The 15,830-nt window shown below is 65.3% G+C and overlaps 1 protein-coding gene across 4 annotated transcripts in view; it reads right to left on the bottom strand.

Annotated features, from left to right (window-relative positions):
- Positions 1 to 15,830, bottom strand: part of ARHGAP23 (Rho GTPase activating protein 23) — a 37,328-nt gene that overhangs the window by 15,128 nt on the left and 6,370 nt on the right. For 3 of the 4 annotated variants that reach the window (XM_064473643.1, XM_064473641.1, XM_064473642.1), the window contains exon 2: positions 2,312 to 2,491. In XM_064473643.1, coding sequence (XP_064329713.1) covers positions 2,312 to 2,491 — 180 coding nt within the window. Of the gene's footprint in view, positions 1 to 2,311; positions 2,492 to 5,548; positions 6,396 to 15,830 lie in introns of those variants that run through there. The other variant, XM_064473640.1, reaches the window with a different exon arrangement.

Below are 15,830 nucleotides of genomic sequence, written 5' to 3' on the forward strand. Positions count from 1 at the left end.
GGTCCCATGGGGGGACCCAGGCACCTGGAAGGGCATTTCTCACTCTGCAAGTGCCAGATCCTGGTGTCTCCAGGGGAGGCACGAGTTGGGCTCTGGCCAAGAGGTTTCACCAGCTGCAGCTCCCTCCCGAGCCCCGAGCCAGTGCAGGGCAGCGGGGACACAGCCCCAGTATCCCCAGGTCCCTCCGGGGTGTGGGGAATGGACCAGTCTCCATCCCAGTGTGACGGGGGACATGCTGGGGAGGAGGAGGAGGGGGCTGGAGGCATCTCTCCATGGTGTCCATTGCACGGTGGGAAGGAAAAGCCACATCCCAGGGCCTCGGCACACATCCACCACCATTGCCCGTGCACTAAGTGGCTGTCGCAGTGCCACGGCAGGAGCATGGAGCCACTGAGGGTCCCCAGAGGCACAGACTCGCCCACCTCCCTGCCCCTCCTCGCCCTGCAGCACCCCAGAGCCCTTCCCAGCCCCCGGGGCAGCCCAGCAGCCCCGCTCCCAGGGCTGGGGCCGAGGCTGGGCGCAGCAGTGCCAAAGCATGGCACGGTGAACACAGCTCTGCCGTCACCCTCCCTGCTGAGTCAACCCCACCGAAACTCAGCCCCCGGACCTGGTCACCCGCCGGCACCCGCGGGTGCTGAGCCAGCCGCACCGCACCCTGCCCCGCCAGCCCGGGAGCGCCGGCGTTGGCTCAGACGGGTGCCGGGAGCTATTCCCAGCCCTTTCCAAGAGCATCTCCACCTCCCGGCGCTGATCTGGCTCCTTCCCACACAGCCCCATGTGTGCTCACACCCTGGCGGGGCTCAGCCCTTGGTGCCCAGCTCCATGGGGCAGGATCAGTCCCTCGCTCCTGGAGGATGCCTTAGGAGGACGATGGAGAGGTGGAAGTGAGCGGGTCGGTTCGGAGCAGGTTCAGGCCATCCCCATGACGAAAGCTCCTTTGCAGAGTCACGCTGCTGAGGACGGGTCAAGCCCGTGTTCCCAGTGCAGGCAGGAAGGTGTAGGCAGGAAGGATTTGGGGAAACAGAATAAGGAGCCTGGGAAAAGCGCTGTGACAGAGGACGCGGAGCGGGGACTCCAATGAGTTGCTTCTCCCCACCCTGTGACTCATTTCCCAATGCAGTTCCCTGCCTGAGGGGACGAGGCAACAAGCACCAGGCCATGGGGCAGCCGGAGCCGTGGGGCTGCAGGCAGCTTCGAAGCTCTGGGGGTGACTGGAGCCTCCAGCTCTGCCCACCCCGCCGCGAGGAAGGGGTTGCGATGGACCACGCAGCTCCCAGACACATTCTCCCTTCATCTGCGTGAAGTTGCTGCTGCAGAAGATGGTGCAAGAGGGGGATTTCGAACCCCGGGGGCTTGGAGCTGGCACAGCCGGAGAGCTGGCTCGTCGCAGAGGGTGTGGGGCCATGCTGGAAGCTGCTGGGTCGTTTCACAGGGTCCCTCCATTCCGGAGGGGAAAGGTGCTGCCTGGATCAGGGCTTCTGGATGGCTCAGAGAGCACAGGAGGTGATGGCCAACCCAGGGTTTTATTCCCCCCAAAAAGCAGCACCTGGGAAGGGTCCAGGCTGCAGCTGAGCCAAGACACAATCACAGCTGCCGGGTCCTGGGGCAGATCCAGCCCGAAGCCTCCTGCTGACAGCCGGGAAATTGGGAGCCAAAAACCTGCTGCTCTGGAGGCAGTGAGCACCGGCGGGGCTGGGCATGTGCCCCTCGCTGGGTGAGGAGCTGCCGGCACTTCTCAGTGCTGATGCTGGTCAGAGGAGGAGGAGGGATGTGATGACGGGCTCGAACAGCATCCTCCGAAGCACCTGCTCCCAGGCTCGGCTTCATGGCGGCCATGTGTGGTTCACTTCGGCTCGAGCGACGTCCCGCTGCGCTGAGCCTCTCCCTGGCCTCAGGGGCTCTGAAGTGCCTTTTCCTGCCATTCCCAGGGATGCCAGAGCCTTCCCTTGGAGCTGAGGGATTCTCTCCGTTCCTGCAGACAGCCGTGTCCCCCGCCAGAAACGCTCTGGGACAGCTCCGGAGACACTGCTGACTTGCTTCTCACTCAGAGCACGTCTCCCAATACCTCCATGGGCTCCTCCATCCCAGGACCACCCAGGGGTGGGGGCAGCCCCTACACACCCCAACAAGGCAGGCAATGGATGGTCCACTCTGTGGTTCCCCAGACACCCCCCCCCGCCCTCCCCCAGCCCATACACAAGCACCCTGCACCCAGCCACAGCACCTCAGAGTCCTGCTCCAGCAACTCTGGGGGTCCCTGTGTCCCCTCCCAGCCCAGCCCAGTCCAGCCCCCGCCAGGTACCAGCCCTACCTTGGTGGTGGAGTGCACCGCCGACTCGGGGGGGTAGACAATGAAGTGGCGGAGGGTGAAGCCGAACCCCCCCTGCAAGCTCTTCCGCAGCACCACCGTCTTCGGGCCCACCCAAGGGAAGGGCCCCTCCGGGGGCGCATTGGCATTCGGGGACGCCCCATCTCTCCGGCCCGGTGTCGGCTGTAGGGGGTGAAGGGGAAGATGTCACGTCTGGGGAGGGGTGTAGGCAGTCAGCCCCCAACCAGCCCCCTCAAAGCCCCGGGCTGGGGGCTGAAATCTGCTGGAAAAGCCACTCCACTCCTTGGAACCCCCTCCCTACCGCCAGTCCCATGGCAGTAAATTCCAGCCCCCAAAGACCACCTGCATCCCCCGAGAATCCTCGTGTGGAACCTTTTGGGAGAAGATGCATGGAAAGGAAATTTAAAAAAAAAAAAAAAAAAGCAGGAGGGGAAATGAGCTGTGCCTGGGGGTCTGGATGGGACCCAGGAGGCAACGCAGCAGGAGGGGAGATGGGGGCGGAGGGGGGAGTCGGGGACAAAAGGTCCCCTTCCGATGACGCTGTGGTAATAACCTCGGGCAAGCCGGAAAGAACCGCCCAGGAGGCGGCTGGATGAGTGATGCTTCCCGAGCCGGGGCAGGGACCTGGCACCGTGCTGGGCACTGGCAGGGCACACTGCCTGGAGCAGCAGATGGGGCCCAGAGGGACCGGTGCCGGTGTTGGGATGGGGAACGGGGCCGTGGTACAGCCAGAGCAGCCGCGGGTATCTCGCCTGGCACCCAGGCAAGGGAGCTTGGAGAGACAGCAGGAGTCCTGACACCTTGGCGGGGTTTAGTACAGCCCCGGTGAGGGATGCTGCTGCTTTCCATGGCTGCACATCTGGCTGTGCATCTGCCAGCCCTGCTGAGGGTCCTGCCCACCACCCCGGCAGCGCCAAGCTCCACTAAAACCGGAGAAACTGGCAACCTGGGAGTGGATAGGGACAGGCGGGGCGGCAGCAGCCGGGCAGGACGGGATCCACCAGGGTCCTGCCCCAGTGCCATCTCCGTCCCTGCGGCAGCAGCTGGAATCAGCCCATCCCGGGGCGAGGGTGTTAAAATTCAGGCGCCGTCTCGGTTGAACTGATGGATGGGGAGCAGGGAGGGAGAGGGACACACAAAGGGACGAGGCACAAAAAGCCTTTGTCTGAGCCTGTGCTGAGTGGGCCTTTTCGCTGCCGGTGGGGAAATCTGATGGCAGCTCAGCAGGGCCGGGCTGCACCCCCTGTGCTGGCACGTCCCACACGGGGCCCGCTGCAGCTGGGGCTGGGGGTACCATCCCCCCCGGGGACCCTGTGGTGAGGGCTCAGCTCTGGAAAGGCAGCCCACAAGGCATTGCCCTGGCATGGCACCCACAGACCCACTCCATCGCTGCTGGAGCAAACCTGGGGGGTACAAGGTGTTCAGGCACTAGTGGACGCCACAGATACCCCAAAACATAAAGAGAGCTGCGATGCTCCGAACACCGGCACAGGAGAGCCAGAAAACCTGATTACCAGCACCAGATGGGGGGCAAAGCTCCCCACAAGCCCACAAGCCCTCCCCGCACCGTGCGCACCCCAGCCAGTGACCCAAAACCACATGGCAACAGGCACCCCATGCTCCCACGGGGAACCCCATCCCTTTGCCCCGGGGCCACGAGCATCCCGGCGCGGCGCCCGTCCCCATCTGCGCCCTCCATTGTGTCGGCCGCCGGCTCGCCGGATTATTTTTAAGCTGACAGCTGAATGTGCCCTGCTGATTTTAACCGGCACAGACAAGCCTCAGAGAGGATAGGATCGGTGGAGACACCAACGGCAGCACCGACCCGCAGGGATGGGGATGTGTCCCTGTGTCACGGGCGCACCGGAGCCGTGGCTACGGCTCCGGTGCGCCCGTGACACAGGGACACGTCCCCAGCTGCGGTGTACCCATTACAGCATCGGTGGTCCCCTGGACCTGGTCCCGTGAGCCTGAATTTGGCCTTTCAGCCGAGCAAGAGGACATACCTGCATCGCAAACAACCCTCCCAAGCTGCTTTCCGTCTCCATTCCAAGGAGGAGGGATCACTCGGGAATGCTCCCATCCCGTAGGGACCCAGCACCCTGACCCCGCTGCCAAGGACCGGTGTTCGCTTTGCCCTGATTAAGTCTCCTTTGGGATTTTTACAGCCTCAGCATGGTGCCTCTCCCCCTCCAGATCCCAGCTCCACCTTGTCCCCCCCAGCCCAACGGGCAAAGTCACCTGCTGCAGAGACCCTGCGAAGGGCCCTGCAAGGGAGTGGGCAGAGCAAACCATCCCGGACTGCTGTGCCTCAGTTTCCCTCTTCACCCACCCTAGCTTGGAGCTTTTTGGGCTGCAAAACCCCACCAGTTGTGGGCTTGGACATCCCCCACACCAGCTCCTGGCTCTGCAGATGCTCCAGCTCCCCCAGCAGTGGGGTTGACACCCGATTTGTCACCTCTGCCATTTGCCCTCAGCGCCCCGTCCCCCCTCCCCGCAGGGGGCCAGTCACCTCCCGGCTTTTTGGCTTTATTTTAACCTCAGACCAGTGGTTTCCACCGTGCTCCCACCAGCTGCGTCCTGCTAGTTAGCCTGGTTCCCCCAAGCCCCCATCCCACAAGGACTGCTGGCAGTGAGGATGAGGGGGGGCAACACCTTGTTCCTTGCAAGAATGGCTTGTGCAAGCGGCTGTGACAGCCCAGGGCTGGGCACGCTGCCCGCCCGGACCCCTGCGCTCACATGGCCCTAATGGCTGCGAGGGCCATTGCCCCCCAGCACAGGTGTCACCGTGCCACCGCGCTCCCCCATGGGGACACAATGGGACAGGTAGCTCCCACTGGTGTCGCGCTCCTGCAGAACAAAGGAGTGTTTTCCCTGCATGCTGCAGAGCCCTCCTGGGGCGGGGGGGAAGGATCTGTGCCCCCTCCCGGACATGGTGAGCAGAGCAGCAGGAGCAAAACACCTGGGCACAGCCACTGGCACAGCAGGTATCCGGACCCCCGACCCCAGCCCTTCTTCCAGCACAGGAGGGGACGAAGGGGACAGCACCACTGCCCGGGAGCTGTGACAGCCCCAGTGCTGCCCCACGCCACACCCCACCCAGCCCCACCAGCCCCCCTGCACTGGGGGAGCCCCCCATCGCTTGCCCTCCCCTGCAAAGCACACCCCCTCCACCAAAAAGAGGCACGACACCCAGCATCTCCAACACACGGTTCTCACCCGACGGCACTTGTCGGCACGGGGGGACGCACGGCCGGGCCGGGGGGCCGGGGGCCAGCGGTGCTCCGGGGCGGCGGCGTGCCGGCGCAGGCTGCTCAGCCAGATGCAACGGGGCTCGGGCGAGCTGCAGTCCACCCCAACAGCGCGCTCGAAGCGCCAGCCCTTGCCGGCTCGCTCCACGCTCCACAGCCCCTTCCTCACCACCGCCACCGGGCTGGGGGCTGGCGGGGCGCGGGGGGGGGCCCCCAGCACCCGCCGGGACCCCCACTCCCCTCCACCCGTGCTCTCCTCCACCATGCAGCCGCAGTCCAGGCCTGGCTTCGGCGGGCGAGGCGCAGCAGCGTGGTGTCTCAGCCGGCGGCTGGCACAGCCATGGGCTCCCCACCTCCTTCGCTGGCTTCAGCCCCCGAGTTGGGGGGCACGGCGGCGGGGGCCGGCTGCCAGGGGCAGCGCAGGGCCGGCTGTGCCGTCTCGCATGGCTCGGGCGACGTGCGGTGCTCCCAGCGCGGCGATGCTGCACGCACACACTCGCACGCTCGCTCACGCCCCGCTGCGAGCGACGCAGCCCCAGCGCAACTGGCAGCGGCCGGCCCCCACCCAGCCACCCGCGCTGTGCAAGGGTGGGATGGATGGAGGGACGGAGGGATGGACGGGGGGGTGGGATGGACAGAGGGAGGGCGGCCACACGCCCTGGCTGGACTGGCGGGCTGGGGCTCCAGCTGCTGGCAGGGATCACCATGCCCAGCCCACCGCCCCCCCCCCGCCTGCGGTATCACTTTGCCCGGACTTTCCCTTTTTTCTTTCTTTCTTCTGTTTTGTTTTTTTTTTTAATCCACCCCCTTCTTCCTCCATCACCCCGGGCAGCATCCCACCCTCCCCACTTCCTCCTCTCCCTCCTCCCGGCCCCTTCCTTCCTTCCTCCGCTTGCTCTCCACAGGGCAGCGGGCGATGCTGGGGACAGGGAGGGGGACAGCCTGCGGGTGTGGCGAGCGTCCCCCTGCTCCGTCAGGAGACGAGCCACCACCAGGCTCTGCAAGGGGGGAGCTCCGAGACACCCCTGGTCCCCTGTCTGTCCCCAGCACCCAGCAGAGTCCACACAGCAGAGACACGTATCCAGCCCCGCTCTGCTGGTGAAGCACCCCAGGGACCAACAGAGCACCCCGGGGACCGACACAGCACCCCAAGGACTGACACAGCCATCCATCCCCCCTGCTCAGTGCCTGTGGCAAAGGATGGTGGCTCCAAGGACACTTCCCACCAGGAGCCAAACCAAGAGTCCCCCATCTCCCATTTTTGGGGATACCCAGCGCTGCAGGCATGGCAGGTCCTTGCTGTCCCCCAGGCACTGAGCAACCAGCCCCCACGGTTCAATCCTGGCTCCCCAGTGTTGCGCCTGCAGGCAGGGATGGCAAACTGCCCTTGTCACCAGTGCTTGGGGGCTCCCGCTACTCCAGGGGGACAAATCACCCTTCCCCAGCCCACCCCGCGCCCCCTTCATGCCCCCCGAGACACTCTCCATGGCGGTGGCCAAAAGGATAAGGAAAACAGCAGCACCTTGGTGAGCCCGGTGCCTGCGGACACCCAACCCAAGCAGGGGCTGTGGGTGGGCAGCGTCCCCCTGCCCTGCTACCCCCACGCTGCCTGTCCCCGTCCCCGCACGAGGGGGTCCCGCGCCGCATTCCTGCCGTGCTGGAGGCCGAGGAGAGGCACGTGCGGCCGCGCCGGGGAAATGCCGGGCATTGCTGGGATTGCAGCCCGCAGCCTCGCGGCCAGCCAGCCTGCTCCTGCTCACCACAGCCCCCTCCCCTCCTTTGCCCCCCTCCACCCCATCAGCAGGACCAGCCTGCCAGTCTGATGCCATGCACCAGTTTCCCGCAGCCACTGGCCAGGCTGGCACTAGACGCCAGCGAGGGAACAGTCCCCGGGGTGCGATGCCACATGGACCCCCTGCACGTTCTGCACGTCCCCACTGTCTACCCTGGCCAAGGTGCCACAGCTCTGCCCCAAAACAGCCCCAGTGCCTGCCCTGAGCCCTGCCCGAGGGCTGGCTCGACTGGCTTGGTGGCACCCATGTCCCCAGGGGCCTGGCTGCGCACCCCCAGCACACCCCATGACACCATCCCAGTACCTCCCCACTGGCAGCCAAGGGAGAAATTGGGACGGGGAAACGTGGGAGCCAAATCCCTGCCATTTGGCCTTTGTCCCCTGGCCACCCCCTGGGCCACCTGATGTCACCTGGTGCGTGTGCCAGGGGTCTCCCATGGGAGCCGCCCCGGGGGCTGCCCCACACCTCCGCCCCGGGGACAAGGAGCCTGCAGAGCTGCCGGCGTGTCCCAGCAGGCAGAGCTACCCTGCCAGGGCAGTGAGATGGGGCTGACAGCTGTCGGTGCGAGCGGTGCCAGGGAGCTTCGCTTTCCAGCTGAAAAGGGGGAGGGGGGAAGAACAGCCTGCCACAGCGGGCTGGCTCCGGCCGGGGGTCCCGGGGCAGCTGGAGCAGCGCAGGCTGGCCTGGGGACGGTGGGTCTGATCCTGCTATCTCCACTCACGCCTTTCCTGGCAGCGCTGAGCAAGCAGGCGGGAGCTGCCCTGGCAGCCTGGGGGTGAGGGGGGCCGGCTGGAGAAGGGGTCCTTGGCCCCTGGGCAGTGTCGAGCAGAGGACGGCCCCCAGGATTGTTCCCGCATCCCAAAGCGGGAAAGGTCAGGCAGCGTTCGTGGGGGCAGATTCCACCCGGAGGAATGCAAGAGCGCCTGGACGCCTTCCAAAATACTTGTGTTTTGCACAGGAGTGTCCTAAATACGCAGCCAAACAGGAGCAAGGGGGAAGGCAGCGCGCTCCCGGCATGCACCGCCGCCGCTGCCGGCATGCCGAGGCAGGCGCACGGGCACGGGGATGCGCGCCCACGCGTGCACGCGCCCACGCTGCCGGCGGGCTGCAGGGCCCTCTGCCGGCATCGCCTCCCTGCCCGCACCCTCAGCCAAAGCTGCTGGGAAACTGAGGCACAGAGGAGCCACGCAAAGGCACTGCCTTTGCTTTGCCTGCCTTTACCGGGGAGGGGTTTGCACCGATGCCACCCCCACCCCCCCCTCCGCGGCTGCTGCTCCTGGAGCTCTCCCACCCTGCTCAGACCCTGGTGACACCCCCAGGATGGACCCACTGGTCCCAGCTGGGGGTGACACCCCCCCACCATGTCCTAGCCCCGCCAGCTGCAGCCGTGGGTCGCTGCCAGCGGGGCCATCGCAACCCCTGGCGTGCAGCGAGGATAACGTCACACTTCAGGCAGGAACAGAGGACAGAGGGACAGGCAGCTGCTGGTTCTGCCGCCACCACGGCGTGCTGGGCTCGGCCCCAACCTCCCTCCTCCGGCACCACTTTCCGCGCGGGAAGGAGGTTTCTCTGGCAGGGAGCCGGCGGCACGCAAGGCTGGGGGGGCAAACACTAATCCCTCCCGAACGGCGAGCTGAGATTAGGGTCAGAAAAATGAGGTTTTAATAGGATTTTCAGGGAGGAGAAAGCCATGTTGAGACAATAACCGATTTCCAGACCTTATATGGCAAAGCCGCTGCCTGCTCCCACCTGCGGCGGGTCCTGGCAGGGAAGGGGGGACAGGGGTCCCACCCACGCCCTCAGTCTGGGCCAGCTCAGGCAGCATTTGGGGAGGCAGCACCCCCAAAGGGAGCCGAGGCTGACACTTCCCTGTGGGCAGAGGCTGCCTGCACCCACCCACGCGCCCTGGGCAAAGCGGGGATGCTCCAGCAGCGCGACCTGGCCTAGGGGACACGGTGGCAGGACAAAAGGGAACGGAACCCAGGTGACCACACCAGGAGCAGCCGGGCAGCCCACCTGGCCGTGCCCCAGCCTCCAGGATTACCACCCCACAGGAGAAAGCATTTTAATTCTCTTTAACCCAAACCAGGGCTGAGGAGCTTTGCAGCTCAGCGGGGATTTGGGGGCGTGCTTGCTTGCACACATCCCCCGGGGTGCCCCTGCTCCGGCATGGCACGGCTGCATCCCCCAAGGAGCGGGAGGGATGTGGGCCGGGAGCCGCTGGGGAGTGGATGCACTTCCCACGCGGGAGCAGCAGCACTGAGAACAGGAGGCAGCAACACCTCAGTGCTGGAAAGAAACCCCCGTGTGCCTCCCAGTAACCCCCTGGGCTGCCAGCAGCCCCCGTGCCACGTGCCAGCCTGCGCAGGGACTTATTGGGATGGCTGCACCATCCATAGGCAGGGCGGGAATCCTGGAGATGGCTTTCGGCTGCCAGGACGGGGGATGTCAGCAGGGTTTGCTCTGAGCATCCGTAAGATGCCCAACAGTCTCCTCTTTTCCCACTGGCCTCCCAACCTCCCGGCTGTCGGCAGCACCCACGGAGCCGCTCACAGCACCCGGGCAAACCCTGCAGACCTCACGGGGGAGCTGCAGGCGGCTGTCGGGACCCACAGGAATGGGGCTCCCTGTCCTCACAGCCAGCCCCAGGGACGGACGGGACAGGGGTCCCAGGGGAGACGCTGGGTTGGCAGCACCAAGCGGCTGGATGGGCGCTGCCGAGGCCACGGCTTGACCTGCTGCCAAATCCCACCCCACATCGGAGCCACCTGCCCGGCTGGGGACCCCCACCCACATCCCCATCACCCGAAGCAGCTGGGAGGGGGATGACGCTGCCAAGGTGACACCGAGCCATGTGCCAAAGAGAAGCGGAGTGGAGAGGAGGCCGGAGGAACCGCAAGCTGGCTCTCTGACATTCCTCCCGCTCCGGTTTGGGTGTTAACGCGGGGAAGGAAATCGCCTTGTTCCTTCCCAACGCAAACTTTTATCTTGACACCGTCTCCTTCACAGCCCCGTTGTCAGCCCGCGCCACATCCCTGCTTGGCTCCGTCCCTTCTGGCTGCATCGTGACCAAACTGAGCTCCCTCCTGGCAGCCTTTTTGCTGGGGACACCAGTCCCAGCTCCGTGGGGCTCTCGTTCCTGCCACGCCTTGTTCCGGCTTGCCTGGCTGGGTGTCCCTCGTGCCACACCGAGAGAAATTTGGGAATGCAGCCAGAGAACCTCATCCCCTTTCCTGACCTCTCCTCGCCAGGCTGCCAGCCCTGGTGCCCACCGCAGCCCTCGGGCCACGTGGCTCTGCCTATGCTAGTCCCCACCACTGGGACCATCCCTGGTCGAGCTCCTGGGACAGGATCATCCCCGTTCACAGCCGTACCAGTAGCCACGATGCGGGCTGATACTGCCGTGTCGATGCGAGCACGTACACACGGAGCCTGCCCACGCTGCCGGCTCACGAGCCGCCTCCGCTCGCCGCCCCGTGTCACGACGCCAGGGCAGGACGCGGCTCGAGCTCGGCCCACCCGAACACCCAGCGCCTGCGAGAGCCCACCGAAGCACCTCCAGCCGCGGAGCGGAGGCACCCGCAGGGGACAGACCTGCAGGGCCGAGGGATGCTCATGGCTTGCCAGGGCCGCATCCCAGGGCAGCTCTGCCAGCCGGGACAGCCGGAGGCGGGTTTGGGGATGCTGCATCCCTTGTTAACCCAGCGGCTCCCTATGGCGCTGGCAGTGCCACCGTCCTGTGGCGAAGCCCCGAGGCCTCTTCCCGCAGGGCATCCCCCGCACCAGCCCTCTCCGTGCCCTCCATCCCGCGTCCCCAGCCCACACGCTCGTCCTTAACACACGGTGCCAGCGGGGAAGGTGGCTCCGAGGAGGGGACAAGGACTGGGGACACGCACCAGAGCCGCATCAGGTCCAAGCTCAGCGGGGATGCACCTTACGGCCCCCGCGCCGGCTCACCGGAGACACTGGGAAACACCAACCCAGAGCGACACCGACGAGTTTTATCCCCCAGCCCACAAGGAACCAAGACCAAGCCTCCAAGGAGGGGGAACAAGGGCTCGCTGCCGGGGCTGCCTTCATCCCCAGCTCCTCCTCTTCATTCTCTGCCCTGTCCTAAAAATGGTGTTATCGGCAACAAGCCCTAGAAAAGTAACAGGATTCCGTTTCCTGTTTTTCCCATGGAAACCCTCAAATAGAAGCTGGCCTCATTATTGCAATTTTTTGGGTCTCTTTTTTTTTCAGCAGGGCTAACAATGAGCCATTTCCTCCGGCGGCTCCGAGAGGCACCTTGCGCTCCGCTCCCGCTTCTCTGTGGCGGAAAATCCTACCCGGGGAGGTCAGGGGAAGGCTGCCTGCTCCTTCCAGCCCCTGCCTTGGCCAAGGCCGGGGGCCCGGGGTGGGGGCTGTGGCCATGCACCTCTTGCACATGTGGGGGACCCCCTCGCACCTCCGTGGGGTGCTGCCTGTGGACAAGGGCCAGCCTGAGAGCTAGGAGGGAGCGCAGAGGTGGGCGATGCTCGGATGGGGGTATGCACAGAAGTGCAAAATCCTGCATCCCTCGCTGGATGGTAAAAAATAAAAGGCCAAGCGGGGTCCTGAGCCTCCCTCCGGCCGCAGCGAGGGCAGGAGGCAGCTTTGGGGACATGGATTTGGGGACAGCCGTGCTCCCACAGCACCTCCCGCCCCGCTGCAGCCCCAGCACCAACACCCGATGACTCTTTCCAACATTTTTCCACAACCCACACGCATCCAGAAGCAAAAGGGCCAGCCCACCTACACCCCCCCCACACACACCCAGGGACATCAGTGTCCCGCCGCTGGCACCACACCAGTCGCTGCCAGCCCCGGCGGGGACCACGCTTCACCCCGAAAGCGCTGGCACCGCAGCCCGGCCCCCCACCTCACACAGCAGAAAAAGAGCCCACTATGTACCACAATAGCACGATTGTCCCCAAGAGCCACCGGGCTCCGTCCCACCCGCCCCGGGGCTGCCCCACGCGCTCGGCCCTATCAAGGGACCCACTGTTGCCGTCGGGGTGGCTGGTGGGGGGTTGGGGGGCACGGCTGCTGCAGGCACCCCCACGCCGGCACCCCGGGGCACGCGGTGGCAGGTCTGCAGGTGCTGCCCTGGGGACGCCACCGACTAAGGCAGAGCCGGTCCTACCCCATGGGTGGCAAGGCAGGGGGGAGCCTCAGAGCGCCAGGACCCGCCTGGCTGCCCATCGTGGGGGGACCCGGCCCCCCAGGGCTGTACCAGCAGCTGGGCTAAGGCGTTATGGCAGGACCCTACTCCCTACCCCGGGCCGGGCACGGCTCACCGCAGCCCCCTCCTGCTGCAGCGGGGTCTCAAGCAAGCAAAGCGCTTGCAGGTGCAGGCCAGGGGGCCCCACTGGATCACAGGGAAAGAGCAGGATCAGCCCCCACAGTCACTGGCATTTCATTTCGGCCACTTTGTGATGACCCTCAACGGGGGCTTCCACCCCCTTTCCCTGCGAAGAGCCCAGCTCCAGCTTTGCCCTCCAGCTCCCATTTCCCCAGGCTCAGCCGCTGAGCCACCCCTCCAGCACGGCTGGGGAGTGGGACTGACCCCTCATCCCACCCACCCCGGGAAGTCACCTTGCTCCAGGGACTGGAGACCCCACAGGGCTTCGCACAGCAAAGGCCAAACCCACCGGGCAGGCGGCCGATGGCCACCGAGGCGGCGGCACCGACCCGCCGGACCGCAACGCCGCGGGTCTTGCGACACGCAGCCGCGTCGGCAGAGGTGTGCTCGCTGTGGCGCGGCCCGAGAAGGCAATTAGGGAAGACTTAATGAAATCCTGGGGATAAGCAGCCGCGGAAAAGGAGCCAGACGCTTCGGGTGCTCTGAGCCAGCACCGGAGACGTTTGGGACGTGGCCAGGAGGTCGGCGGCGGGTTTAAAGCAGCCACCGTGGTTTGCAACCTGGAGCATCCCAAGCTGGGCCGGCTCCTGGAAAGTCAGACGGGTTTTGGGAGCGGGCGGCGCGGCATGGCACGGCACAGCTCGCGCAGCCGGCCCCGCCGCTCGCGGCCTAGAGGCAGCCAGGTCGATATTTTCCAACTTGAGAGCTTAAAATAGGTCATCTATCTCCATTCCTTTTTAAATCAGGTCTTGCTGCATGTTGAAGACAAACTTGGTTTATTAATGGGTCGGCCCCAACTTGAAACCTAATCTTTTTTTTTTTTTCCCCCCCTTTAATGAGAATAAAAGACCATCCCTGAGGCTTGGTGGCTTCCCAGCAAAACCCCCCCATCCCCCTGTGTTTTCTCCCAGCGAGTGGCTCTGCACAAACCGGGGGGAGGCCCCAGCCACCGGCTCCCAGCACTCCCAGGAGTTGGTCATGCAGCACCCACCTGCACCCCGGCAGCACCCACACCCCGCGAGGGGCACGCCATCCAGCCCCCAACACTCTGACCCCGAACCCAGAGCTGTCACCGTGCCTCCCCTGCCACATTTGCAATGCGAAAACCCTGAAGACCGCAGTCCCTGAGCCCTAAATAACGCTCGGCGGTGGTTCCTTGGCATTTGATGCTGCCAATGACGGCACCCAGGCGTCGCTGCCAGCCCCCGGGGGGCTCAGGACACTACACATCACCCAGCAGTCGCCCCACGGCGCGAGAGACGGGTGCCAGAGCTCCCAGCCGGGCACAGCGTGTGATACACGTCAAGGTTAAAACCACAGCGGTGACGAGGTCAGAATGCTCTGCGTGGCCGGGGACCCGGGGCTCCAAAAACCCCCGGTGAGGCCAGCCGGACCCCCGGCACGGCATCACACCGCGTGCCCCAACCTGGCGCCGGTGCCAGGTTTCGCGCTTGCAAGGCAGGATTGCAGCAGCAGCCCCGAGCACAGGCTTTTCCTGTCTTTCAAGTTCAGGGTTCAGAAAGAAAGAAAGGAAAAAAAAAAAAAAAAGGCATTAAGAAACTCAATTTGCCGAGCAGAGCCAGTAAATAGGGACAGAGGCAGCAGCCACGCAGGGACGAGGGCAGCAGCCGCCGGCCCAAGGCTTGGGGACGGTGGGGCACAGCCCCTGCCACGCAGCCCCGAGGGCGGCCGTCGGACAGGATTTCTGCTAACGCAGCACAAAATCCTCGCCGGAGGATTGCAAAGCGCCTTCCTCACCACTGCCCTGCCCGGATGCGCAGGGGGAGGCAGCGGCAGTTAAATAACAAACCCCCCCCCCAAGTCACCCAGTGCCCCAAGTCACCCAGCGAGTGGGGGGGGCAGAGGAGGGCACTCAGCAAAGCTCCCACGCTCCAGGTGCTGCCCCCCAGGAGGGCACCTTTCATTCCAAAATGCAGCAGAAGAGCAGATTTCAAGACTTGAACCCCCCCTGAAAACCCGAACGCCAGCGCTCAGCGGTACGGAGTAAGCAGGGAGGAATCTGAAGAGAAACCATGATTAATGCTCAGCCGCTGCAATGAGCAGCACTCCTCATATCTGAACCATTTCGCACACCCCAATTAATCCTTTGAGGCTGGTTATTAGCCCCATCGCCGGGCCAGGAAAGCTGAGTTCAAATAACCAGGAACTGAGGAACAGAGGCCAAATTCAGCTCTGGGGTGAGGACGTGCAACCTCTGCTTAAATTAGCAGGCGTTGTGCCAGTCAGCCACCGCTGCCCGCACACCCGCGCCTGGGCACTACTCCGGCGTGCCCCCCGCCTCCGGACCCAGGTCCCCCAGCACCATCCCCATCCCCACCCAATGGGATTTGGCACAAAACGGGCAGGAAACAGGGCTTTAGTTAGCGGCCGGGCTGGCCTTCCTTGGCACCATGCTGCTCCCAGGGTAGAAGGGAATCGCCCCAGCGCCCTCCAGTCCGGCACCACTGGGCGATGCTGGTGGTCACGCCATGGGGGGAGCATCCACAGCATGGGTCAGTGGTGCTGCAAACACCCGCGCTGCCTTGAGGCCAGGGGGCTGCTCGGAGCTGGGGGAGCCAGACACAGGGGCAGGACACAACCTCAGGGGGCTATGGGCATGTTGAGGCGGGGGAGTTTGCTGCCTGCCCAGTGCCAGGAGCTGGCAGGGATGGAGCAGCCAGACCCACAAGGAGACAGCCCAGCCGGGAGTTTCGGAGGAAATGCGTGGGCATTCGCAGGTCTTGTCCCGGAGAAGGGGAAGCCCAGCCCCAGGGTCTTGCCTCCAGCTCCGCAGACGGAGCCAGGCGCCTCAGCCCCACCGCCCTGCCACGACGCCACCCCGGCTGGGCGCTGGGGACCAGCCAGCGCTGCCAGCGTTGCCCGTGGCTGCGTGGGTGGCCAGTCCCCTCCGGCCCTGCTGCCCCCGACACCGGGGCGCCGGCTCTGCCCCAGTCCCGGTCCCCGGGGTGCCCGTGGGTGCCAAGGAGCCCGGGCATCGCCCAGCACCCAGCCCTGCTGCAAGACCCCAGCGCCATGCACAGCCCCGCACCGTCAGCGCCCCCAGTCCCTGCCGC

The sequence above is a fragment of the Phalacrocorax carbo genome, chromosome 25 (assembly GCF_963921805.1).
Source record: "Phalacrocorax carbo chromosome 25, bPhaCar2.1, whole genome shotgun sequence".
NCBI classification, from domain to species: Eukaryota; Metazoa; Chordata; class Aves; order Suliformes; family Phalacrocoracidae; genus Phalacrocorax; species Phalacrocorax carbo.